The sequence below is a fragment of the Neodothiora populina genome (assembly GCF_041146345.1).
Source record: "Neodothiora populina strain CPC 39397 chromosome Unknown canker_contig_12, whole genome shotgun sequence".
NCBI classification, from domain to species: Eukaryota; Fungi; Ascomycota; class Dothideomycetes; order Dothideales; family Dothioraceae; genus Neodothiora; species Neodothiora populina.
In genome coordinates, this window is record NW_027191404.1 from 1,816,225 (window position 1) to 1,839,667 (window position 23,443).

General features: G+C 50.2%; 8 protein-coding genes across 9 annotated transcripts; 5 read left to right on the forward strand and 3 right to left on the reverse strand.

The window, feature by feature from the left end:
• Window positions 1-1,621: 1,621 nt before the first annotated feature.
• On the reverse strand, window positions 1,622-2,267 carry AAFC00_001284 (uncharacterized protein; the record flags this gene model as incomplete). Its single annotated transcript, XM_069340457.1, has 2 exons — window positions 1,622-1,697; window positions 1,786-2,267. The coding sequence occupies 2 exons, from the start codon at window positions 2,265-2,267 to the stop codon at window positions 1,622-1,624; spliced, it is 558 nt and encodes a 185-aa protein (XP_069203924.1).
• Window positions 2,268-3,443: 1,176 nt separating this feature from the next.
• AAFC00_001285 (uncharacterized protein) lies at window positions 3,444-4,132 on the forward strand (the record flags this gene model as incomplete). Its single annotated transcript, XM_069348543.1, has 2 exons — window positions 3,444-3,686; window positions 3,755-4,132. 2 exons carry the CDS (start codon window positions 3,444-3,446, stop codon window positions 4,130-4,132), a joined length of 621 nt encoding a protein of 206 aa, XP_069203925.1.
• Window positions 4,133-6,715: 2,583 nt separating this feature from the next.
• Window positions 6,716-7,508, forward strand: AAFC00_001286 (uncharacterized protein; the record flags this gene model as incomplete). The annotated part of the gene is made up of 2 exons (XM_069340458.1): window positions 6,716-7,268; window positions 7,333-7,508. 2 exons carry the CDS (start codon window positions 6,716-6,718, stop codon window positions 7,506-7,508), a joined length of 729 nt encoding a protein of 242 aa, XP_069203926.1.
• Window positions 7,509-14,408: 6,900 nt separating this feature from the next.
• On the forward strand, window positions 14,409-15,818 carry AAFC00_001287 (uncharacterized protein; the record flags this gene model as incomplete). The annotated part of the gene is made up of 1 exon (XM_069340459.1): window positions 14,409-15,818. The coding sequence occupies one exon, from the start codon at window positions 14,409-14,411 to the stop codon at window positions 15,816-15,818; it is 1,410 nt and encodes a 469-aa protein (XP_069203927.1).
• A 539-nt stretch (window positions 15,819-16,357) lies between these two features.
• On the reverse strand, window positions 16,358-17,033 carry AAFC00_001288 (uncharacterized protein; the record flags this gene model as incomplete). The annotated part of the gene is made up of 3 exons (XM_069340460.1): window positions 16,358-16,421; window positions 16,482-16,840; window positions 16,941-17,033. 3 exons carry the CDS (start codon window positions 17,031-17,033, stop codon window positions 16,358-16,360), a joined length of 516 nt encoding a protein of 171 aa, XP_069203928.1.
• A 349-nt stretch (window positions 17,034-17,382) lies between these two features.
• AAFC00_001289 (uncharacterized protein) lies at window positions 17,383-18,034 on the forward strand (the record flags this gene model as incomplete). Its single annotated transcript, XM_069340461.1, has 2 exons — window positions 17,383-17,847; window positions 17,912-18,034. The coding sequence occupies 2 exons, from the start codon at window positions 17,383-17,385 to the stop codon at window positions 18,032-18,034; spliced, it is 588 nt and encodes a 195-aa protein (XP_069203929.1).
• A 68-nt stretch (window positions 18,035-18,102) lies between these two features.
• On the reverse strand, window positions 18,103-19,750 carry AAFC00_001290 (uncharacterized protein; the record flags this gene model as incomplete). The annotated part of the gene is made up of 5 exons (XM_069340462.1): window positions 18,103-18,303; window positions 18,357-18,485; window positions 18,552-18,756; window positions 18,827-18,987; window positions 19,100-19,750. 5 exons carry the CDS (start codon window positions 19,748-19,750, stop codon window positions 18,103-18,105), a joined length of 1,347 nt encoding a protein of 448 aa, XP_069203930.1.
• A 546-nt stretch (window positions 19,751-20,296) lies between these two features.
• On the forward strand, window positions 20,297-23,091 carry AAFC00_001291 (uncharacterized protein; the record flags this gene model as incomplete). 2 transcript variants are annotated; one of them, XM_069340463.1, is made up of 2 exons in its annotated part: window positions 20,297-22,148; window positions 22,211-23,091. In XM_069340463.1, the coding sequence occupies 2 exons, from the start codon at window positions 20,297-20,299 to the stop codon at window positions 23,089-23,091; spliced, it is 2,733 nt and encodes a 910-aa protein (XP_069203931.1). The 2 variants fall into 2 exon arrangements, with proteins under 2 accessions (XP_069203931.1, XP_069203932.1); XM_069348544.1 differs by having other exon boundaries at window positions 20,342-22,148.
• Between the last annotated feature and the right edge of the window lie 352 nt (window positions 23,092-23,443).

The following is a 23,443-nucleotide window of genomic DNA, read 5'->3' on the forward strand; positions in this document are numbered from 1 at the left end:
TACAGATTCACTTCCGAGACAGCACACGTCCTGCAGCACCTACACGTTGTTGGCTCACGTCTTTGACAATACTTTCTTCGTACCTCTTGCTACAAGTACCTCATGGAGCGGATGTAGAGGAAGAAAAGAGAAGCTTCATTAAGGTTGCTCATATACTCCTTCGACACTAACGAGCCCGAAGGCCTGACAAACCAGGATGTGGCATCGCTGTCTAAATGACAGCTATAGTCGAAAGCCTCGATAGGCCTCCTGGGGCCCTGTAGCTCTAGCGCAAATCGGCAGCACCAAACACTTTCATCATACCACTGATTTTGAATTGCAGCGGTACCGCACCGTTGGACGAGCCATGCGGCGATCCGACCCTGGGATGATCAACAAGCGAATAAGGGATAGTAGTACCAAGATAAGAGGCCAGGGTTGCACGAATCTTGGTATCTCCGATCACCTCATCCTCGCTCGCGATGGCACCGTTTACGAGGAATAGGATTGTACCAAAGACAACAAATAAGAAGAGGACGTAGGCTGTGGCGAACCAGAAAGTGTTGGTCCTGACAGTAGCGGCCCAGCCTGTAGGAGGCTCGTCGTCGGGTCTGTAATGCAAAATCTCATGGAAAGCATCCGCGGGGTATGTCTGACCAAACTTCATTTGCGATAGTGCATTCTCGCCCCAGTGCGGGTTGTTGCCAGTGCCCAAGAGTTGTTCGACCTCCCTCTGCTTCTTTCCAAGAAGATTTGCGCTCCATCGCAAGTAGCTGTGCGTGGTCCTAACGAATTCGAGACGAGGAGTGAAAGAATCAGCAATATCTGGATTCTGGGTCTTCACTTCGATAATGTCCTCTTGGATGCTCTGAGCAATACTTTTCAGGGCGTTGGTGTCCTTGTTACTGAGCTTCTGATGGCGGACCATATGCGCGATAATCTGTGTGATGCTCAGTGCATATCCTTCCCATTGAAGACGCCAACGTCTACGTTCGCGCTGAAGACTACCAATACCCTCATCGAAAGGAAGATGAGGGGCGAGATCTTGCAGGAGAGGCGGCATCAAGGAGGGCTTGCGTAGATTCTCCCATGGGGGTCTGCCTTCGGGAGTGAGCTTGGTATTGTCGCTCTTGGGATTGCCCTTTCCTTTGCGGGCGATTTTGATAGTGCCGTTGTCGGTCGTTGTGACTTCGTGGCCTTCAGGCACATGTGTACCAGCAGGAAGTTTGCTTAGAGCGACATTACTTCCATTTCCTCCTTCGGTGTTTCCAGCACCGATCTCTTCGAGATCTGGGAAGGGAGTGCTAGCGGTGCTCATAATTGCTGTAGTCAAAGATAAGAAATTGTGTTTTCGGGTTGGTAGAGGTGAATCAGAAAGGATGCAGGAGAAGAGGGTGCTTTTTATCTTCATCGGGTTCTTTGTTCGACGTCCTCACTTCCGCACACGGACATCGAGTCTGTTCGGGTTCGACCATATAGATGTATCAGTGATGTGTTCGAGATGAGACAAAGGATTCCACATGCGGTCCATAGTAAGTGGTCAATGACTTGAGATAGAGCTCCTCCGTGGGCAATACCTAGGATTGCTGCAACATTTTAACGGCCATCGTGCCCGGAGATCCCATTCAAATGACTACAGTAGTTACGTGTCCTTGATGTCGTTACGATAGACATCAACATCGAAGAAGGTTTTCACTGCCCAAGAATGTCCAGTGACCCTGTAACAAATGTGTACTTAGCTTTGCAACATACAACAAAAACCAAGAGAGGTACTTTGACGCAGCACCGTGAGGAAAGAAAACTCACCAAATAGGTCCGCCCCTCCAAGGCGACAACACGTTCGCCCTCCCAATCCTCCGTCTCTCGACCAACTTCTCCATGATCTCGCCCTTTTGGAACAACCGCACATCCCGCCCACTTACCCTGCCCTGCGAATCTGCAGCAAGCGCCCATACGCCAAACGCATCAAGCTTAGATATCGCGCCATTGACGGCCCCTACGAGCTCAAGCGCACCATATCTCCTGTCCTCATCAATGCGAAAAGCACCCGGTCCACCGAGCAACTTGCGGGTTGAACGCACCGTCGGTACGTGGATGCTGAAGTAGCCCGAGTTGCGGAAGACAATGTGACGGATCAAAGCCAGCGCGAGTGCGAAGGGAAAATTCAAGCCCACGGACAGGTCGCCACGCAGGGAGTCCAGGAAAGTGATCGTGGTTGTGTTTGGGTGGGCGGAGCGGACTGCGAAGAAGGAGAGTAGACGATGGAAGGCTGGGTTTGAAGATGTCATGTTTGTAGCGCTGTTGTTTTCTTTGTTGTAAAATCAGGAATGTAAAGTAAATATATATATTGTCGAGGCACATGCAATTTGAATGAGATATACAACCGTCTTTGCAAATGTACCTTACCTACATTGGTTTCTTTTCCTATCCAATATTATGGGTGCTAGCACGAAGACGAATTTAAGGTACCTTACCTTAGCGTTGTCACTGAGTGTAACGATGATTCGGTCGTTAAAGTCTCCCCAAATAGTGACCTCATTGATTTTTCTTAGTGTTGTGTCCAACTCCGCGTACAAGTCGATTTAGATGCGGAACAGGGCAAACCTACCTGGTATTGAGGTTTAAGGCTGCCGCGAGGCTTAAGATTCCAAACCTAAGGACTTTCGCAATTACTTACTTCAATTATCACCTATACGCCTGTACTCGAGACATTCCGAATGGGAAGTTCAGGGAGCTCTTCACCCATCATCGTCTGCTCAAGGCTGCCGCGAGGCTCAAGATCCCAAACCTGAGGACTTTCGCATACCTGGTACCTTACCTTAGGCAACGCAGGAGAAGCAGGCACAACACCACCACAACGAGCGCAGGCTCAAATAACGCCGGTTCCCCAGGGGTAAGTCATAACAGCTTATACAGTGGTATATAATCCCTGAGATGTGACCGAGTTTGGGTGTGTGCCTGCTAATCGTCCTCTGCCCCGCGCAATGTTGCAGTATCGCTCTCGCAAGATCATGGTATCTGCGCCCGGTCTCCTCAAAGCTTACGAGTTTCTTCCGCTCGCGCGGCGGCCGCTTGCTTGTTGAGGAAAAAGAAGAGATGAGCTTCCACGAAAGAATTATGTATACCTACTCCGTAAGACGGGGTCACGTGATCGTCCATGAGGCTATCCGTAAATTTCTTGCACTTGCATCGTATGTATGTGTACAAAGTATACCACCACTTGGGCAACGAGACGGTCTCTGGTGACATGTCGTGTGGTGGGGGATGACGCCCAAGCTTAAATCGTGACATGATTCGCTTCGCCGCAGACTGGAGTCATGATGGGACGATCGACTGGACCCTTTGCTCCGGCCTGAGGTCGAGCTCCTTCCCACATGTTATATTTTATATCGCAACTACACCACTTGTGCCTTTATTTCTTCTCCGGCTAGTGCACTCTTCTGAAGGCATTGACATACAGCACAATGAACACATCCCCTCTCATTTCGGCACTTCGCCGCTCAGCACAATCCACACGAACATCTACTTTGAGCAGGACCGTTCGTCTTCGGGATGTGAGATTGAACAAGACTCAAGCCCGCTGGATAGGTGACCATGGGGGACGACCACCGCATCCTCCGGGAGCACAAGAACCGAGCAGAGTCATTGCCCCCAAGACGCGCATTGCAGTGGGCATCGTCTTCGTGGGATCTCTCATCTACTCGATGGTCCGTAATAACATCTCTTCCAAACCCGAGCTGAAAGCAATAGAGAGACATTACTGATCCAAACCCAGGCAACTGGCAATGTCGAGCACACCGAGGCACCATCCATCGCAGAGCGCGATCAACTAAGTAAGCGCGAATCCGGTGTGACCCAAGCCTCTCCCATGCGTCTGCGAATGGAGAAGTTTATAAAAGAAAAGCAGGAGGAGATCGTCCGCGCTCTTGAAGAAGTCGACGGCACCCGCTTCACCATCGACAAGTGGGATCGCCCCAATGGCGGAGGTGGCATCACCTGTGTGCTACAAGATGGAAAGGTCTTTGAGAAGGGGGAGTCAACACATCAATTGTCTACGGTACGCTACCGCGAGCGGCAATCACTAAAATGCGAGTCAATCACAAGGCGTTGGATCCCGATGTCGAGAGTTTGGAGTTTTTTGCTGCCGGCTTGAGCATGGTCCTACACCCCTCCAACCCCATGGCACCGACCGTCCATCTGAACTACCGCTACTTTGAGACGGCCAACGCAGATGGCTCGTCAAACGCATGGTGGTTTGGCGGTGGTACCGATCTGACTCCTAGCTACCTCTTTGACGAGGACGCCATTCATTTCCACAAGACCATTAAGGAGGCTTGCGACAAGCACGACAAGAGCTACTACCCGAAATTTAAGGAGTGGTGCGACAAGTACTTTTACATCCCCCACAGAGGCGAATCAAGAGGTATCGGTGGCATATTCTTCGATGATCTGGACGAGTCGGAGAAGGACCAGGAGGACTTGTTTGCATTCTGCCAGTCCTGTCTCAACGCCTTCTTGCCATCATACATCCCCATCATCGAAAAGAGAAAGGTCATGCCCTTTACCGAGAAGGAAAAAGCATGGCAGCAGTTGCGACGAGGACGCTATGTGGAATTCAACCTTGTTCACGACCGCGGCACCGCGTTTGGCTTGAACACCCCTGGCTCAAGAGTCGAGAGCATCCTCATGAGTCTTCCGTTGACCGCCAGATGGCAGTACATGCACGCACCTGAAAAGGGTGGCAGAGAGCAGAGGCTCATGGATGTGCTAAAGCAGCCTAAGGAATGGGTGTAAATAAAGAGAACAAGTCCGGCGCTTGATCGATAGATGTACCAATAATCAATACTCCTGTACGATATCAACCTCCTACATATGTTCATCTGCCTACAAGTGCTTTATCCCATCAGCTTGGAACTGCACCTATCGACCCTCACTAACGAACTAAGAGGAGTAATTAAGCATTCATGGTGATTGTTCTGGTACAGCACAGCAACACTCGAATGGTCAATTGTAAGTCCTGCAGCTAACATTGAGTTACCTTACCTTTTCTAGTTCAGTATACCTTACATGAAGTGCAAAGCTCAAGACCTCACTCATGCGAAAAGCCAAGACAGGTGATCATATCTAGGCAGCAGTAATCGAATATACTGGAAGATCATTTGGTCAAGACGTATATTTTTCTCTATGGAAGGAACGATGAACCATGTACTTGGTGCTGTAGCCTTCCAAGTTCTCTCTCTACTCAGTCAGATGAAGCTTCTCTTCCTCTCCTGATCATACTTTTCACTTCAAGCCACAATGATCGTCAATCTATCTGCCCCAGATGATATATCAATCCCGACTTCAGATCCTTCATGGGGGATCATCCCTATTCAAAACACTGAGTGCAGAGTCCAGACACAATTGTTCGAACAGAGCGTTCGGCTTCTACGATTTCCTGCGTATTGCGATCGAGACACTAGACCAAGACTACTTACTGACGATGGTTGTCGCCTGATTGCCCATAAGTGCGGTCTGAACATCGTAGAGCTCTTACTCGATGATGATTTCACTGCTTTGCTGGAAGAACTCCCCGACTTTACTGTCGTGCTTCTCCAGTCATGCTTCTCCAGGCAGTCGTTGAAATCTACGACCCAGAACCATTCTCGGCTGAGTTCAGAGCCAAGCACGACGCTCCTCCTATGACATAAGATCCCATACCACTCGGAGAATTACCTGACTTCACTGTCATGTGAGACGTTCAGGGCGCTCTTCACTCATCGTCTGCTTCCTTACACCATACATCTAGAAGGCGTTTAGATTCATGACATTCCTTTCCTTCCTGCACTTCTTTAGGATTCTTCACAATTCTATAATGCGCGGGCACTGATACAATTTGTCACCTTTCTTAAGCTCATCTTGACTAACAGACCTTCTCTTCTACAACACTTGAGGATTATTCGTTATTTCGCTGAGCACTTTGAAATGTCAAATACTTCAATTTTGTTCCGCCTCATCGGCGTGTTGGCGCTGTGCGCATAATACATCGTGCCTTGCTTCACAGCCTATTCCGAGTGAGCTATCATATCTTGAGATATCAGTTCTGTCGTTAGCCTGCTTGTATGGCCCTGTCCCGCAGCCTGTTCGAACAATTGTGTCTGGACTCAATTGCGAAAGTCCTCAGGTTTGGAATCTTAAGCCTCGCAGCAGTCTTGAGCAGACGATGGTGGGTGAAGAGCGCCCTGAATCTGTTCGAACAATTGTGTCTGCTGAGCGAAAAGAGAGAAGACTCGACGAGATGGCTGTATATACCTACTTCATAAGACAGCTTTACTCGTGACGGTACAACGTTCCTGCCATAGCAACAACGATGTCAAAGGTCAAGCGAGTGATAGCCACTGTGGTAGCGGAATACGATAATTGTCTTACACCTCACTTTTCATTTCCAAATGTCCACAATCACTGTGTGATTATTAGATCTCGACATGATTCGCTCTATTTCACTGAGGTTGTCCTTTAGCATTGTAAAATACCTACCTCAGTTGTTGCTCGATTTGAGCGGTCGCTCCCTCCTACAGTACATTAGGACAATTCCAATATATTCGTCCTCGCTGTACTGTACCTTAGGTAGTTACTGTAAGGCTTGAAGCTTGGGCCATGATGTGTGAAGCAACGCTTGACGGCATCCAAAGTCTACACGACTGCATGCTTCACTTGATCGAGTGAACAACTAATTAACCACCAAGAAAACGTAATAATGCAATTCACGACCGCTTTACAAGCAGCTCTCCTGGGCTTTTGCGCCGTGTCTGAAGCGGCGAAACTCGTCGTCTCCATCCCGTCGTCACCACCGCTCCTCCCAAACCCAGCAGCTCTCCCAGCATCCACACATGCAACACTGCTGGGCGCTGCTGGCCAGCACTACGATGCACGTCTCACCCGATCAAACACTCTTCTCTTCGACGACCTCACGCCAGGTTCTTACCTCCTAGACGTCCACACGCGCGACTTTTCGTTCCCATCGCTCAGGGTAGAGGTATCCGTCAGCCAAGCCGACGGCGACGAGACCGATGCGCAAGAGCTCATCCAAGGCTGGCAAACCTTCTTGGGCAATGAGTGGAACAACCGCGGTGCAAGCTATGGAGAGCAAAAGGGGGAGCTGCTGATCACCCTGTCGCCAAACCAATATAAGCAGTACTACCAGAAGCGTGAGGGGTTCAATATCATGGGTCTCTTCAAGAATCCCATGATTCTAATGGGTCTTTTCTCCGCCGTTTTGATCTTCGGCATGCCATATCTCATGGATAACAGTAAGTTGCATATCAGGAGACCCAGTCAAAATACAGACTGGTTGCTAACTCTTATTGCTTATAGTGGACGAAGAGACCAAGGCCGAGTTCGAGGAGATGCAGAAGAGCAGCCCCATCAGCGGTTCTCAAGGTGCCGCTGCTCAAATCCAGAATTTCGATCTTGCATCATGGATGGCTGGCAAATCGGGCGACTCGGGCGCGAGTAGCAAAGCACCCAGCGCGAAGGTCAAAGCAAAGTAGAGTTAGAAGCAGTGAATAAAGCACACATGTACTAATGAAAATGACCTTTCTTGTACAGCGTATACTTCAGGCATGATAAATATTACACAAGCACAAATCTCGCGGTCACCGATACAGTAAGACTCCACTGATGAACGTCATATGGAAGAGACCTGGACAGGGTATTTCTCTGGCATTGCTCGTGCAGAGGAAACGCGCAAGCTTGCTGTCAAGAAAGCAATTCAAGATACCGAGCGCGGATGCCAGGATATTGCGCGAGCGAAGGTGCTGCAACGACTGCGAGAGGCAGAATACAGGCACCCGACCAAATTCATTTGCATGTCGTGGAACGCATGTCATTATGAACCTCTACTTATTTCTTCATAGCCCATCAGAAATGACGTTCCACATCTTGAGATGAAGGAAAGATATGACAGGCTGCTACTGTTTATGGCAGGCCATCCTAATGTTATCTCGATGTTGAGCAACTACATTACAGCGGTTGCGAAACCAGCATCGAGTAATACGCGTATTGAAATGGGCTGAACCGGGATGATAATTGCTCGAGGAGACCGATCGATACGATGTACATATGATCTTCATATCTTGAAAGCCGCCCTTTCATTACGCTCTGTTCGAGAGCTCCTTAGGCGCCCCTCTTCTATTCTCCTGCGGATGGCGAGTTGTCTGCGAGTATATTACTACAGCTTACCTGTAAACTTAGGCGCTAAGATCGCATATACTTCATAGACTCTGAGTCACATTGCCTTCACTATGCCAACTATCTCTAGATCGGACATCTATTAGGACCTGCTTGACATTGCACTGCTGATAGGCAAGGCAGGAAGGCACCGTAATTGAATGAAGAAAGTCTAAGTGAAGTCTAGCTCTGTCCCATGAACGACAATTGAGATGATATCAATAACAGCTGCGACACTGAGATACTGTAGCTGTAGTTGTGGCTGTGGCTGTGCTGTGGCTGGGGCTATAGCACGTACAGTACGGCAGTCATCACAGTGAGTGACAGAATACATGACTGCTGACATCGGAAATGGCTCACTGTAGCTTGCCCTCACCGAACTCACATAGAAGATGTTAAGAATGAGCATTGGAAGATGGTCTCGTGTAGTAACATTTGAGGTCATGGTCCTTGTCAATCACTATGTATGGTTGTGAGTGAGGTCGTATCTGCGCGTGTATACGAGATTATGCCAAAGTGAAATCCACCGTCCGCTTACGATTGACTGAAGGACAAGCTTTGAGCGAGCGTCTACTATACACATAGGTGCCTCTCAATTCCTCAAGTTTATAGCGGATGGCGAAAACAGCGGTTACTAGGTAGGCTATATCGAAGCCGAGGTAGCGGTACCAAATCTACCACTAGAAGTGAATTTCTATGAATACAAGAGCAAAAAGAACCATCCGTAAGAAGAGGTAGATAGGGACTTGAGTGTACCACATCAGCAAATGAATGTGGTCGAGGAGTGCACCATTCGTGGCATCATGTATAATGAGCCATCCGTAAGAGGACTGAAACATCCGTACGAGGTAGCGACACATAAGTAAGGCTTAGAGAGACGTAGAGACCTGGGTAGCAGTAAGAGCCATCCGTAAGAAGCGGTGCAGAGGCACTTAAGCACAACACTTTAGTAAAGAAGTGTAGGAGAGGTACAGGACGAGTGTAGCGACAGGAACTCTAAGAAGTAAGGCCTAGAGGAAGATAAAACAATTCAGAAGCAATAAGAGCCATCCGTAAGAATTAATATAACGGCATTCAAGTATGGTACATGAGTGGAGAGCAGTGAGGATGAGCATCGGCGAAGAGCAGTAAGGATGCGAAGAGCAGTAAGGAGGAGCATCGGAGAGGAATATTACATTTATTAAGAATGTCCATACATTCGCCTAAAGGATAGTTCAGATAAATGACTACTATTGGTAACCACCCGTTGTTGTATATAAATGGCTAAGCCTGAAGTACTTAGAACTTGGCAAAGATACTAAATGAAGCTTAGGTCGACTTACCACCCGTTAGGGTCATAACCTTTGCGTATAGAACTCAAGTAAGAAGACCTACATAACTGCAAAACAGCTCAAGCAGTTATCATATGGAGAACAGTCCGAGGGCGAAGAAATTATACACTGACCCAATTTTGCTATAGCCCGACAACCTGCTGGCCATCATGAAGGGTTATTTACGGATGGCTAGATTGTTTCTGGTAAGGAGAGCTTAGTATGACCGAGACTTAAGGAAAAAACCGCACGGACAAAAATACTAATAGTACGCGACGAACCTGGGGTAGTTCGCAAGCATCCCAATAGACCTGCGATGCTCTAGGTACTGTACCCACAGTAGGTACCTTAGCTAACAGGCGGCGACTGTACTTGTGAACAAGGCGGCATACTTACGGGTGGCATTTCGCCAGTAGGGATTCCTTAGGTACTAGCGATTATCCCCTGGCTCTGAGCCCGCGATGCTCTAGCTACAGTAGCGAGCGAGACCGAGACCGAAACAGAGAATGTACTCGCTCAAGGAAGCGGCATACTTACGGGTGGCTATCATCCACCAGGTCTGCCAAAGTCCCCGCCATTAGGTACTGGTAATTCTTACTGAGCTTACGAGGGGCCGGATGTTCCTTTCATAAGATTGAAGACGACAGGCAACATTCCCTGCCGTTACTCGATAAGCCCTCCGATCCTTGGGACGCCGATACTGACACCCACTGTGGACCGAGAAGAGACGTGGTTGAAAGTAAAGTGTCTTTCTAGGTCAACATTTTAGCCGTGAGCGTGGGCTCTCGGGTAATTGTGGGTGCTTCATTCTTGGACGAGATAAGTAGATGACCGTGGCATTGAGAACACATTGCGCAGCAGACGAGCTGGAACATTGACCTACTACTGATATCGAGCAAGGACTAGACTTGGCCTCTGATCGGAGCTGCCATCCGTTGGCGCAGATACGAACATTCTATCGAAAATACGTCTAGGAGAAGTATGGCTACGAACAAGACATTCTAGACTTACATAGCGGGCATTCATATTTGATTCATTACTAGATACTCTGCAGATGGACGATGATTATGCACTCTAATGACCAAGTATGGCAATTCAATCATATGCTCCTTGCTTCACTTCGGCTTGACCAGTACAATCCCACAGCTTACGGGTGGACAAGTTCGCGCCCTACAACGCTGGGTGGCGCGATGTGCTACTACTTCTAGGCCACACTCTGATCATTCACTTGTATAGCAGTTTGGCAGCAATCGCTCACTCTCAGAACATGTGTGGCACAGCGCGGTGCGTTCTCTCGTGTTTGGTTGACTTGCTCGTCAGTACGCCGATTGATCACTTCCATGTCATAGAGCTGATGTTTTATGCATCGGGAAAGAGCAGGACGACCTCAAAACAAACTCTACTGGGACATACAGATCTCTTCTTCCTCTTCTTCGTACCACATCTCTTCCTCCTCCTCCTCCTCCTCCTCCTCCTCCTCCTCTTCTTCTTCATACCACATCTCTTCTTGTTGCTCCCGCTTTCTTCTCACAACACATACTGCTATCCAACATGAGCGTCGATCGAGCGGACCTTGAGGCCGCATTCCCTGGCCTCGATGAATCGCTGTACGAAGTGCCAAATGTTGACCCGGTTTTCCCTGACGTCGACCGATTCATCAATCCTACGGGTGGCAACGTTAAAGTTACCATGCGATTTATCACACACATGCAGACAACCTGTGGCATCTACTCACTAGCCACCTTCAAGCAAGTCTTCGGCAAGATCGGTTTGACCAGTGCGGAGATGGACATGGCCGTACTGTTGCAACGCATGATGGAGGGCATGTGTGCGTACTGGAAGGGTGACAAGCAGAAATGGCAGCAAGCTCCCCTGCCTTTGAAGAATGTTACCCAGTTGGCTGCACAGTGCTGGATCGTAGACAGTGCCGACATCTGGAGGGAAACACGAATGAAACTCGCTGGCATGGTCGACCAGCTTACGGATGGCAGATTCGGAAGTGTCATCAAAGGTCTGGAGGTCAGCAACAACCCAAAGCTAGCGGCTGCGTTGAAGAAGAGGCCATCACTCCCAAGTCTTGCCACATTGGTCTCAAAGAACCCAAACGTTGCTACAAGCGATTAAAATGAAGAAGGCGAGGGTGCAGCGGATGGCCACAGCGGAGTCGAGCACGCAGAGAAAGGAGCGTACAGGAGGAGAAGAGCAGACTAGTAAGAACGAGCACAGTATAGCAAAGCACTCCAAAGGAGCGAAGCAGCGCGCTGCAGCGCCGCAGAGCAAAGGGAAGGGCAAAGCATCCGCTGCTAAGAAGCCTACATCCGCTAATAAGGGAGCCCGCAAGAGTGCTACTAACTCTGCTAGCACGGGTGCTGCGAAGAATCGTAGCACTCCTGATGATGCTAACGACGACGATGACGACGGGCAAACCTCTGATGACGCTGCGATTAGCCCCAAAACCAAAGATGTCGAGAAGATCTGGCCTAAGATCTTGGACATCATTCGCACTACTCACCCTAAAAGGGCTCGCAATAAGCATGAGGAATGGTTCGACTCTAGAGGCCGTTTGCATCGTCGCTATTGGACCTTCGCCTTTCAACCCGATCCACAAAACCTTACCGACACGAGGCTCCCTGCTGCGTTATACTCAGGAGTGGTTATTGCAAAGCAAAAGAAATACTTCCAAAACAAGAACCGGTTTAACAGAAATGGCGGAACAAGACAACGCGCCGTAAATCAATTTGAGCAGCCGGTTTACAAGGGAACTGGCAAGTTTGCAAAGGCCCGCCATGAGACGGAGGCACTTACAGAACCGGGTCGCGCGGACGTAGTGCAAAACCTTCTGCGCCTCGCTTTTGAGGACGAACAGATACCAGTGAAGAAGCCAGGGAAGCAATTGACCCAGTCGCGCAAGGAAATGGACAAGGCCAATGAGCTTTCTCTTCAGAGGACATTGGCAGCAAGCCAGTACACCGCAGCAGCTGACGTCAAGCTGAGGCGTGCTCACAATTTGTTCCGCAACCTTAACGGCCGCGAATGGGACAGTGATGTGTCCGACGAAGACACGCGCCCTCGTAAGAAGGCCAAAACTACCAAGGACCGCAACAAGGAAGACAAGAGTGGCTCTGCGGATGGCGAGAAGGACAAGCCACCAGGTGCAGGTGGCGAGGAGGACAAGAGTGGCTCTGCGGATGGCGAGAATGAAACCCCATGAGCTTCTACTTGAGGTGACATTACAGACACTATGCAGGATGTCATCTAAGTCAATATCCCGAGGGAAATGGATTCTTATGGATGGTGGCATTGGCTAAATTGAACATGGAGGGCACGGCGACATGCTTTGCGGAGGGTCAACTACGAGAATAGGGCGAATTCGAACATGGATGATATAGTGATTTGAATCACGGAGGAATTTATGCGGAGTTCATCTTTCCGGGCGAAGAGACATTTATGGTAGATAGTGCCTCTCTTAGCCATTGAAAACTGTCCTTACTTGTCAAGTGTTGTGTGTTCTTCGAGTTCACTTGGACGTCCAGTGCTACTACGCTTGTGTATGCAAATATCGGGAATCCTTCTGCAGGAACCCATCGAAGTCAAAAACGTACAGTATCCCAGTAATTAGTGCGCGTACAGATACTTCCTGTCCTGTGATGTCCTTCAGCCCCACGGGACATGTACAGTACAGTCAGCCACCGGTGAGACTGTGTCTCTTGGCATATAGGAACTACTTGTTCAACTGCAGCCAGTGGAGAGTTTTAAACAAGTACGCAAGCAGGGAAGATGCTTTTCAGAGTTTGTCTCACGTCTTCTGGTGGCGGCCCAGAAGCAGCCGTGAACCTACAGGACAACTCACAAACCTAATCTGACAGGGGAAGTCTGTACTCGCACGAAATCTTCGCCAGGAAGAAGAACTCGATCATAGGGTATAATAGGTCGCGCACCTCAGGTTCCAGCCCCATAGCCCGCCGCGGAAGTTCGGTCAGCGGGTCCTGTGTTCCGCCTGTGCTCGCTGATAGCACCTCATGGACAACAGCCGCCGATAAAGTATGTACTTGTACAAGTAGAGTCAGGAAGATCTAATCCTTGCACTTTACGCATGTGCGAGCGATCGCCCTCCAGGGACGGGCTGGGGAGCAGGGGTGGCAGCGCAAAAATTCGGACGACCATATGCATCGGCGGCACGAGAACCTCTGGGAGTACATCTGAAAAAGCGCTCCAACCCCTTCGTCGTAGTTCGACCTCTGTATCATATGTCGGTCTTCCTTGTTCTCTTCATTTTATTTTTATATCATCTTGTAATTTGCCAAGGCACCAGACACTCATTTTCCCGAGGAATAGAGCGCCGTCTATCCTGTGATTCACCTCCTAGACGGATCTGAGCCACATTTAGAAAAAGCTTAGCATTCGTCACTGGCCAACGCAATCTACGGGTACTACTCTTCAAACCCTTCCTGTCATCATACGACTGCTCCTGTCTGTTGGTAAGCGGTGCGGCATAAAACAAAGCAAGGCTTTGCTCTCATCCGCGGAGGCCTGCTTTCGATTTGACGTTCTTTCGGCGTGGAGAAGCACCTGTTTGACCGTTTCCCGGATCTTATTCCTATTCAATCTGTCATCGCCACACAGCCATCTGCCACTTCCCCCAGGCCCGAGCGTACGTCATTCGGAACCGACGGCTTGTGCACTTGCTTGGAAGAGGACTTAAGAAAAGTGTGTGACGCGTATTGGCGAGCTTGGCCTGCCATCTCGAGTCTTCATATAGAAACATACTTGTTGTTGATCCTGTCTGGTTTTTTTTGATTTTCTGCCTATACCATCATTAGCGTTTCGTAATCGTTCTATAACGCTTTTTGTATATTCTCTTTTTTCTTCTGTTTCTTTCGAAGGTCAAAGTACACATCGAATATTTGCAAAATGAGGGGTCTTACTACTGCTTTGGCTCTTGCCGCCACTGTAGCCACTTCTGAGGCCATCAATCTCGCAAAGCGTTCAGACGCTCCTCCTAGAGTCGTGCAACATGACATACAAAGAAAGGAGACCACTATGAACCCTGTCCTAAGGGATAGTTTACGCAAAAAGAGATCCCTTTCCCGCAGGGCCACGATCACCCAAACCCTTGACAATGAGGAAACACTTTACTTTGCGAATGTCAGCATGGGAACGCCGGAACAAACACTCAGATTACACTTGGATACCGGAAGTAGCGATCTCTGGGTCAATGTTCAGGACTCTACTTGGTGTACCTCAAAGGAGAATGACTGCGTCGGTGGATATTATTCCCCTAACAAGTCCAGTACATATGAGTATGTTAACAGCTTGTTCAACATTTCTTACGTCGATGGATCTGGCTCGGCTGGTGACTACGCAACTGATGTACTCCACATCGGAGGAGCCACTCTGGAACAGCTGCAGTTCGGAATCGGTTACACGTCCAGCTCGGATGAGGGTATCATGGGCATCGGATATCGAACCAATGAGGCTATAGTCGAGTCCAGCCCTACGACCTACGCCAACGTCCCGGCAAAGATGGTCCAGGACGGATTGATCAGCAGCAATGCGTACAGTCTTTGGCTGAATGACCTCGATGCTTCCACTGGTTCCATCCTCTTTGGTGGTGTCAACAGTGACAAGTATGTCGGCTCGCTACAGACCGTTCCCATCCTCAAGGAGGGCAATATCTATGCCGAGTTCATCATCGCTCTCACTGCAGTGGGAATGAATGGCAAGACTGGCTCTGTTGCCAACAACATCCAAACTTCGGCTCTCCTCGACTCCGGTTCAAGTCTGATGTACTTGCCCGACTCCATCGCCACGGACATTTTCGATGCCACTGGTGCCGTTTATGATGAACGCCAAGGTGCAGCCTTCATCGACTGCGATGCTGCTTACAACGACACCACTCTTGACCTCACCTTCTCGTCGCCGACCATTTCCATCAGCATGTCTGAGCTTGTCATCGTCGCTGGCTACGCCGGAAACATGCCACTCTGCATTCTCGGAATCGCACCTGCAGGAGAGTCGACTCCTGTGCTGGGTGACACGTTCCTCCGTAGTGCATACGTCGTCTACGACTTGAACAACAACGAGATCTCGCTCGCTCAGACCAACTTCAATAGCACGTCAGACAATATCCTTGAGATCACCAACGGCAGTGTGCCTGATGCCACCGGTGTTGCTTCTGCCGTGTCGTCGGTCCCATCTGCCACCGGTGGTGGTCGTATCGAGGGACCTACCGTGTCATCGAGCGGTGGTGCTTCATTCATGACTGCTGCACCCATGCTCGGCGCCGGAGCCATGGCGGCTCTCGGCTTCCTCGCTCTTTAACGATTTTGCACGGCATCAGCTTCCATCATAATATTGTCTTTCCTCTCTTTCTTTCTCTCTCTTCTTTTCGACTTATGAGTTACGACAGCCATCTCGGAACATATAAAATGTACATATTTGCATAGAACTCGGGCGTATAATCTTTTCCTGTTGTTGTAGTCAATGTCATGTTTTTGGATTTACTAGCAGCATATATATACTCTCACGATCATTATCAAGCTTTCTGACATGGTGAGCATGTCAAAGGCCGACTGTATATAGGATCCTTCACCAAGCTGTTTCAAAGCTCACAAGTTGAGTCAACTCCCATGCTATACGACTGTACCATAGGGTATATCTTGACTTCAATCTACAACCATTGTTCTTCTATAGCGGCACTTCATCTGTGAACGTCGATCTTGACAAGTACGAGCTTGCGCGATGTATCTGAATGGTTTATAGTGACGCTAAAACAGGTACATAAAGCTGCTGGACCAACCGAGGGATAATCAGCAATAAGAATGTCGTTCTGAGCCCAAACACCAGTCTCTCTCTTTCTACTATAGCTGGAGATTGTAAGTGTAGTCGTCCTCCATATTCTGCGAGACCCAGAGCACGACCGAGCTGCGAAACCAAGTCAGTCGCATTCTACGGGCAGACAGAACGAGCAAGCACAAAACATACCTCAGCGAAATCAGCGCATTAGCAATGACGTTCGCAACGCCAAACCAAAGCGTAGGGAACGGATACTCGGGCACGACATATTTCAGCACCATGACGACCACACCGCCGGCGAGCCCACCAGCCATGGCCGCGAAGCCCATGAACAGCACGACTCTGGCCTTCCACGCGACGCCGTCGCCGCGGTACGAGAAATTGTCGGCCGACAGGCGCGACTTGTCGATGCTGTTGATTATCAGCATGCCCAGGGCGCTGAAGATGCCGGGGATCCAGTCGACAAAGGTCATGTGCACTTCGGAGCCGTTCAGGGTGGATTTGGAGAAGACGGCTGCGTCGATGAAGGTGAAAAGGGCGATGGAGAACTATGGTTGGTGAGTCATGTCAGTATTTCTGGCTCTATTCAACATAGTTTGGCTCAAGATGATGCGTCAGGTAATGGAGCAGGCGGGGGTCGTTTCGTACCAGTGCTCCGGCAAAGTAGACGCCAGCGGTGCGCGAGTTGGCGCTGTTGAGCCACTGCGGCTTTGGAAAGCGGAAGAGACGTTCGCCCGACATGATGGTGTGTGTATTCGTGGACAGGTTGTGGGCAAGATTGTGGTCGGTACAGCTGGTATAGCTGGAGCCTCGCGGAGCGATGGAGTGAGGTCAGCGCAACTGCCTTCTCCAAACCGATAGCAAAGTCTTGGCAACAACTCGACGATTGCAGCCCGCGAGAGACTTGGACCCTGCCTTTGACAGTCGCCGATCTCCGTCCTCCGTCTTCCGTCCGCCGCTCCTCCGCTCCTCCGCTCCTCCGCGTTCAGAAGCTCGAAATCTTGGCTCGAAATTATTCCTGCTTCCAGTAAATTATTTGGTCTCAGAAGTCACTCTACTTTCCCTGCTCCACTCACAGCACACACACACAATGGCACCTACGAAAGGGTCCTCTTCCAAAGGCGGCTCGTCCAAGGGTGGCGCACCGTCCAAAGGCGGCAACAAGAAAAGCAGCAGCAGCGGCGGTCCTCCCAAATCTGCCTCGTCGTCAAAAGTCAAAAAGTCCTCTGCACCCATCAAAACTGTGCAGCAGAAGTCCAAAGCTCCCAAGCACGGCCCTCAGAGAAAGAAGAAGAGAGTCTACACCGAGAAGGAATTGGGCATCCCCAAGCTGAACAGCATCGTCCCTGCCGGCATCCAGAAGCCTCATGGCGTCAAGAAGGGCAAGACCTTTGTCGATGACAAGGAGAGCATGATGACTATCCTGGCAATGGTCCAGGCTGAGAAGGAGGGTAACATTGAGAGCAAGATGATGAGGGCCAGGCAGATGGAGGAGATCCGAGCGGCGAGAAAGGCTGAGATGGAGAAGAAGGAGGACTTCAGGAAACAGAAGCTTGTAAGTGGAATCCTCTCTGTCGTCGCACGATGTACGCTCGATCAAGTACTAATTTGCATCGCAGGAAGCCACCAAAGATGAGATCAGACAACGCAAGAAGAGCAACAAGCGCGGAGACATCACCGCTGCTGAGCCCGCCCCAGAATCAGAGAACAAGCCGAAGAAGAAGAGAGTTTCTTTCGGATGAGGGATTGTCTTGAATCCATCACTCTAAAGTCTATGGGAGCATCTGACATCTATCGCACTCTGCCGCTCTTACATCTCCAATGCTGCGTTGGTCTTGACACTATCGCGGTAGTCCAGGCGCAGCTTACGCCGCACCGGCTCATACACGAACGGACTTTTATATCCAGTCGCGTTCTCCGCCACAGCCGCCCTTGGAGCCATCGTACCCTTCGGTCCATCAATCTTGCCGACATCGATATCGTCTGCCATCTTTTGCAGAAAGTTTGCCGCCTAGTCTCGATTGTCAGTCTTCCCCCAAGAGAACATCGGATCTCAGAACTTACCGGCTTGGAAAACCACCTGGTTCCACCAATCTCAAACCAGCTCAGATGTCCGCCCAGAGACGTCGTGCACAAAACCGTATATGGGTTTTGTTTTATCTCTTCGTAAGGGATTGCCTCATGGACGGCGATCTGCATCGCAATGTCAGTCAACTCGGTATTGCATAAAGCAAAGAGCAGCCGGGAGGGAAAACTTACGGGATCGTCTTCGGCGTTGATGATAAACACGGGAATCCTGATCTTGTCGACGAGATCGACGGACGAAGCATCGCGGTAGTAAGCACCTTCAGTAGGGTAACCCCAGGTCGGGCCTTGGATCTCTCGATCGAATTCATGCAGATACTTTATCCTGCGTATCTTTTCCTCATCAATGTTGCCGTTCTCCATGATCATCTTTGCGTGTCTGTTGTTGTGATGTGAGCATACTGTCCTCTGCCTTGGTCAAGTGACAACGTCTTGTGGAATTCTCATACCTGTCGAACAGCTTCCTCATACTGTTCGCCATCGTCTTCGAGTAGACGTTCATGCCCAGCCATGTTCTCTGCAGCGCTAGAGCAGCCACTTCGAGATTCCAGGGACTAGCCACCACGACGGCGGCATTGACCACACAGTTTTCGCCTTCTTCACCAAGATACTATAGCTCAACACCAAGAAAAGACATATCAGAAAACGAACAGAACACTTTTTTGCTTTTCAAATTGGGACCTGCAACTTCGCAACCTAGCAGCAGCAGTAGTAGTACGTACATTGGTCAATATGTTTGCGCCGAGCGAGTACCCGATAGCATACAGCGGTCTGTTGGGGAACTTCTTCCTGCACCACTCGACCGTCTGCCGCATGTCCCACGTCGCGCGCGCATTGTACAAGATCCCCGTCGTGATTTCGCTCATCGCGCACCCGCGCGAGTTGACGACCACAGCCTCCCACTTGCCGTCGCGCACCAAAGGCGCCAGCACCTGGCGCAGGTAGATTTCGTGAGAGCCGCCCGACAGACCGTGCAGGGTGATGAGCATGGGCTTGTCGTCGTCTGAGCCGGCTTCTAGCTCTGCCAGCTCCGTCTCAGAGTAGTACGTCGTTCGCGGCGGGAGGGTCTCGTCGTCGACTTCAGCGGGAGTGTGCGTTACGAAATCTACCGTGTAGATGCCTGCGAACCGGGGGTCGTAGGACTCGAAGATCTTGCGTTTGTAGATGATTCGGGGCCCTTCTGACTTCATTGCTGTCCAGGCGGTCTGCAGGTGGCCGTTGAACAGCAGAGGGTTGAGGTAACATGGCGGTGTCACTTCTTTGCAGATGGCTTCGAGACTTGTCTTCTCGCCTGATTTGGTGGGCAGCACAACGGTCTTTTTGGCATGGTGGAATGCCACCCGCGCATGTCCGTAGATCCAGGACAGGTCCATTGTCGGTTCACTTTTGTCAGATGTAGCAGGAGAGGCGGTCTGTTTTTTATAAGCACGCTAAACCTGTGCTGTTATTCACTTGCTTTCTTCCGACATGTGATAGCCGGAACAGAAAGATGCCGGGATCAAGTAAGTCCAACTATTATCTACGCACGTACACCTTTTTCCTCGAGGTTCTCTATCACATGTACACAATTTGGGCGAAGTGGTTATCAGTGTTGGTGGATCTAGTTATGAAAAGTGATCTGATATTTATTAAATCGTCCGGCTTGCCTCGGTATCTTTATATCAATACTTGGCAGGGTGATTCCTTTCACCTGCATGGTGCAGATTTACTGTGGCACAGTGGTTGACAGCAGGTGGCCGACGCCCCGACGCGGCTTCTTTCCGGATCTAGCGCGTCGCGTCTGGAAGTGGTGCACGTCTACCTGCGAGCCGGATATGGAAAGCAGTGATGAAGGACGAATATGGAATGATATGATCAGGCCACGAGGGGACTGCAGAAAGTAGTTATCGAGACAAAAAATAGACTTGCCCAGCCGAGACATGGCCTCGAATAATAATTTCGGTCGGGGATATGGCAACTTCCAAATGCCCCAATATCCACCTCCTGGATATCCCACTCAACCCATGGTCGTGATCCCGGTAGCCGGTCCTGTGTATAGTGCTCAGCAAACATATCAGATGCCAAGTCAGCAAATGCCCCCCATGCAGGGCTACGCTCAGTCGTCTGCAGCAATGCCATTGCAGATGGCACAACCATACCCGGGATATCATCCTCAGACCTTGCCACCACAACAGCAGCAGGTGCAGCAGCAACAGCAGCAGCAAATGCAGTATCAGCGGCAACAACAACAACAACAGCAACAGTACCAGCAGCAATATATCCAACAGCAGCAACAGTATCAGCAGATGATGAGTCAGTCAAATATCCAAATTAATCGGATGCAACCAACGAGTTCATTACCTATGGCCCAATATGATGGACCAACACCTTCCAACGATGTGCCAAGACCTCGAAAGAAATCCAACTCGGGCAGGCAGGAGCCCCGGATGGCACCTAATGGGCCTGGACGACCTTCTGGTCATCAATTCAACGATTCTCCATCGCAATTCCAGAGACCGAATCAATTCCATCAATCACCAGTGATGACCCCCGGAAATGTGCAAATGAGACCTCCTTCGACAGGACCAAGACAGGTTTCGGACGGATCCAGGCAACCGGTGGACGACGTGAGAAGAAGTCGTCCGCTGAAACCCAAAGCACAGCCGTCCATGCCAGCATCATCTGCTCCATCCAGACCAGTGTCAGTGACACCTCGTCGGCCAGAGATGCCTGTGGATTATCAGCTTTTACTCCTTGCTCTCGCGGATGAGTACATCGCAAAGGCGCATGGGATGACGGCATCGCTCGTCAAGAACATGCACAAAGCCGACGTTGAGGAATACCACAAGCTGATAGCATTGGCTTTGACCTGTATGGAATCCGTGATTAAAAACTTCAAATTTCCAGATCCGCGCATGGAGGCACGGCTGGCGCATCGGTATTGCAGTTTGTTGCTTGAAGAAACAGAAAACGAAGATGCGGCGCAAGCGCTGCTTAGCAGAACAGTCAAGATGTGTGAAAGGCATAAGCTGGTCGATCTACGGTATAGTCTGATTCATCTTCAATTGCGATTCCACTTCAGAAGCCGGCCGACAGCAGCGTTAAAAATGCTGGATCAACTATTGCCTATCATAGAGGCCTACAAGCAGACATCTTGGAACTACGCCATGCGATTCTTACGAGTTGCGTTATCGCTACAATTACCACAGCCCGACACATCAGCCGCTCTGCAACAGCTACGGCGAATTATGTCCATCGCCGAAAGCAATCGCCACGTCCCGATATGCGCAACGAGCGCCGCGCTCGAGGCACTAGTTCACCTAAGGAGTGACAATTCGGAAGCAGTTCAATCAGCTCACAGAGCACTCGCCCAGGCCCGAATGCACCAGCTGGACCCGTCGCTGCAGAGTATAACCCAACTCGCAGCATTGCTGGACTGTCTTGACCTTTGCTGTGACTTGGTCAACCTTTCTCCAGAGCAAGCAGTCTTGAAGATGAAGCAGATGCAAAAGGCCATGGACGACGCGAGCACAGATAAGTCCTGGCGACCTGATGGGTCGTTCTGTATTCCAGTTGGCGAAATTGTGGATGCGAGTTCGAATATCGTCGCAGACACGGGAGGCGTGTTTGAGAGGCTGGCAGATGGACAAAAGGCGTTGACGTTCATGTGGATCCGTCGGAGTGAATTGTACTCTTTGGGGTATCTGTTCAGTGGGATCGCCACCGCACATAAGAACAGCGTGGACCGTAGAGCTGAGCGGTATCTGGAGGAAGGGGCGAAACTCTGTACTGGTAGGTCTCGTCGTCTGTGTTGCGAAACAGCGAGCAATCTTACTGACGCTGACGATTGATAGAAAAGTACAATCCCACAGACGAACGAGGGCCACAATCACTAAACGACGCCTGTGCAGCCACTGATCGACGGAACCACTCTCATCAATCAATGCTGCTCCATCTAGTCCTTGTGCGATGCAATCGCTCGGACTGGATGGCAGCAAGACAAGCCCTTCAGCCATTCGTGCAAAGACTGAGTCCAACAGCTCGACAAGGCACAAGGGACCCCCTAGAGCAACTGACGATCTACCTCTCTGGCCTCATCAAGCAAGGAACAGGCGATCTCGCAGGCGCACTGGCCGAGTACCAATCACCACTTCTCACTCTGCCTATCAAGAACCAGCCAGCAACAGCCACGCCGATAAGCAGTAGTAGTGGAAGCGGCGGCATGCTCCAAGATCTGCGCATCCTCTCCACCCTCAACACGATCATGATCCTAGGCTCAGACCCCTCCAACACACCCTACATCCAACAAACCCTTCTCCCCGCCCTCTCGAAGCTCTGTCTAAACCACCCCGACAAGTCCTTCACAGCAGCCTACGACCTCGCAACCGTAACCACAACGCCATCCCTCCCCATCATAAAGACCAAAACCCTGCTGTCAGCATCCATGTCGACGGCGAAAAAAGTGTCAAACGCGCACCTGATCAGCATAACAATGAACCTGGTGAACGCGACCTTCTTCCGCGACATCGTCGGCGACCAGGCCTTCAAGTCTGCCAAGGTGGGCCAGACGCTCGCCAGGCGGTGTGGCAATCCGCTGTGGTTGGCGATTAGCTGTGGGCTACTGGGCAGGACGAGCGAGGTGTGTGGAAACAAAGAGGAGATGCTTGAGGCCAAGGGCGAGGGCGTCAGGGCCATGGGCATGTTGCACGAGGGGTTGAGGGATGTTTTCCACTGATTTTTCTTTTTCTTCGTCGGCTTTCCTGGATGGTCTTATGTGGCCATGTATGGAAAAGGGTCGAGGCTCTGAACTTCCAGTGGTTTTTTTTTCTTTTTCTTCTTCAACTTCCTTGTTTTCTTCCCTTTCTTCGAAGAGCGATATACCTGGATTCATGTACCGAAATCAAAGCACGGGAACGATCAACGGCACTGTAAATGAGATCCGACATGAGAACGAAAATCGACAAACGAGCATGAAAATGAGAACGGAGAGAAAATCTTGAGAAGACTTGGTACTGATATATTTGTACTTTGTATCTGATATTCTCGAGGTTTGGGTTTTCCTTCCTACCTAAGGTATCTATAGAGTC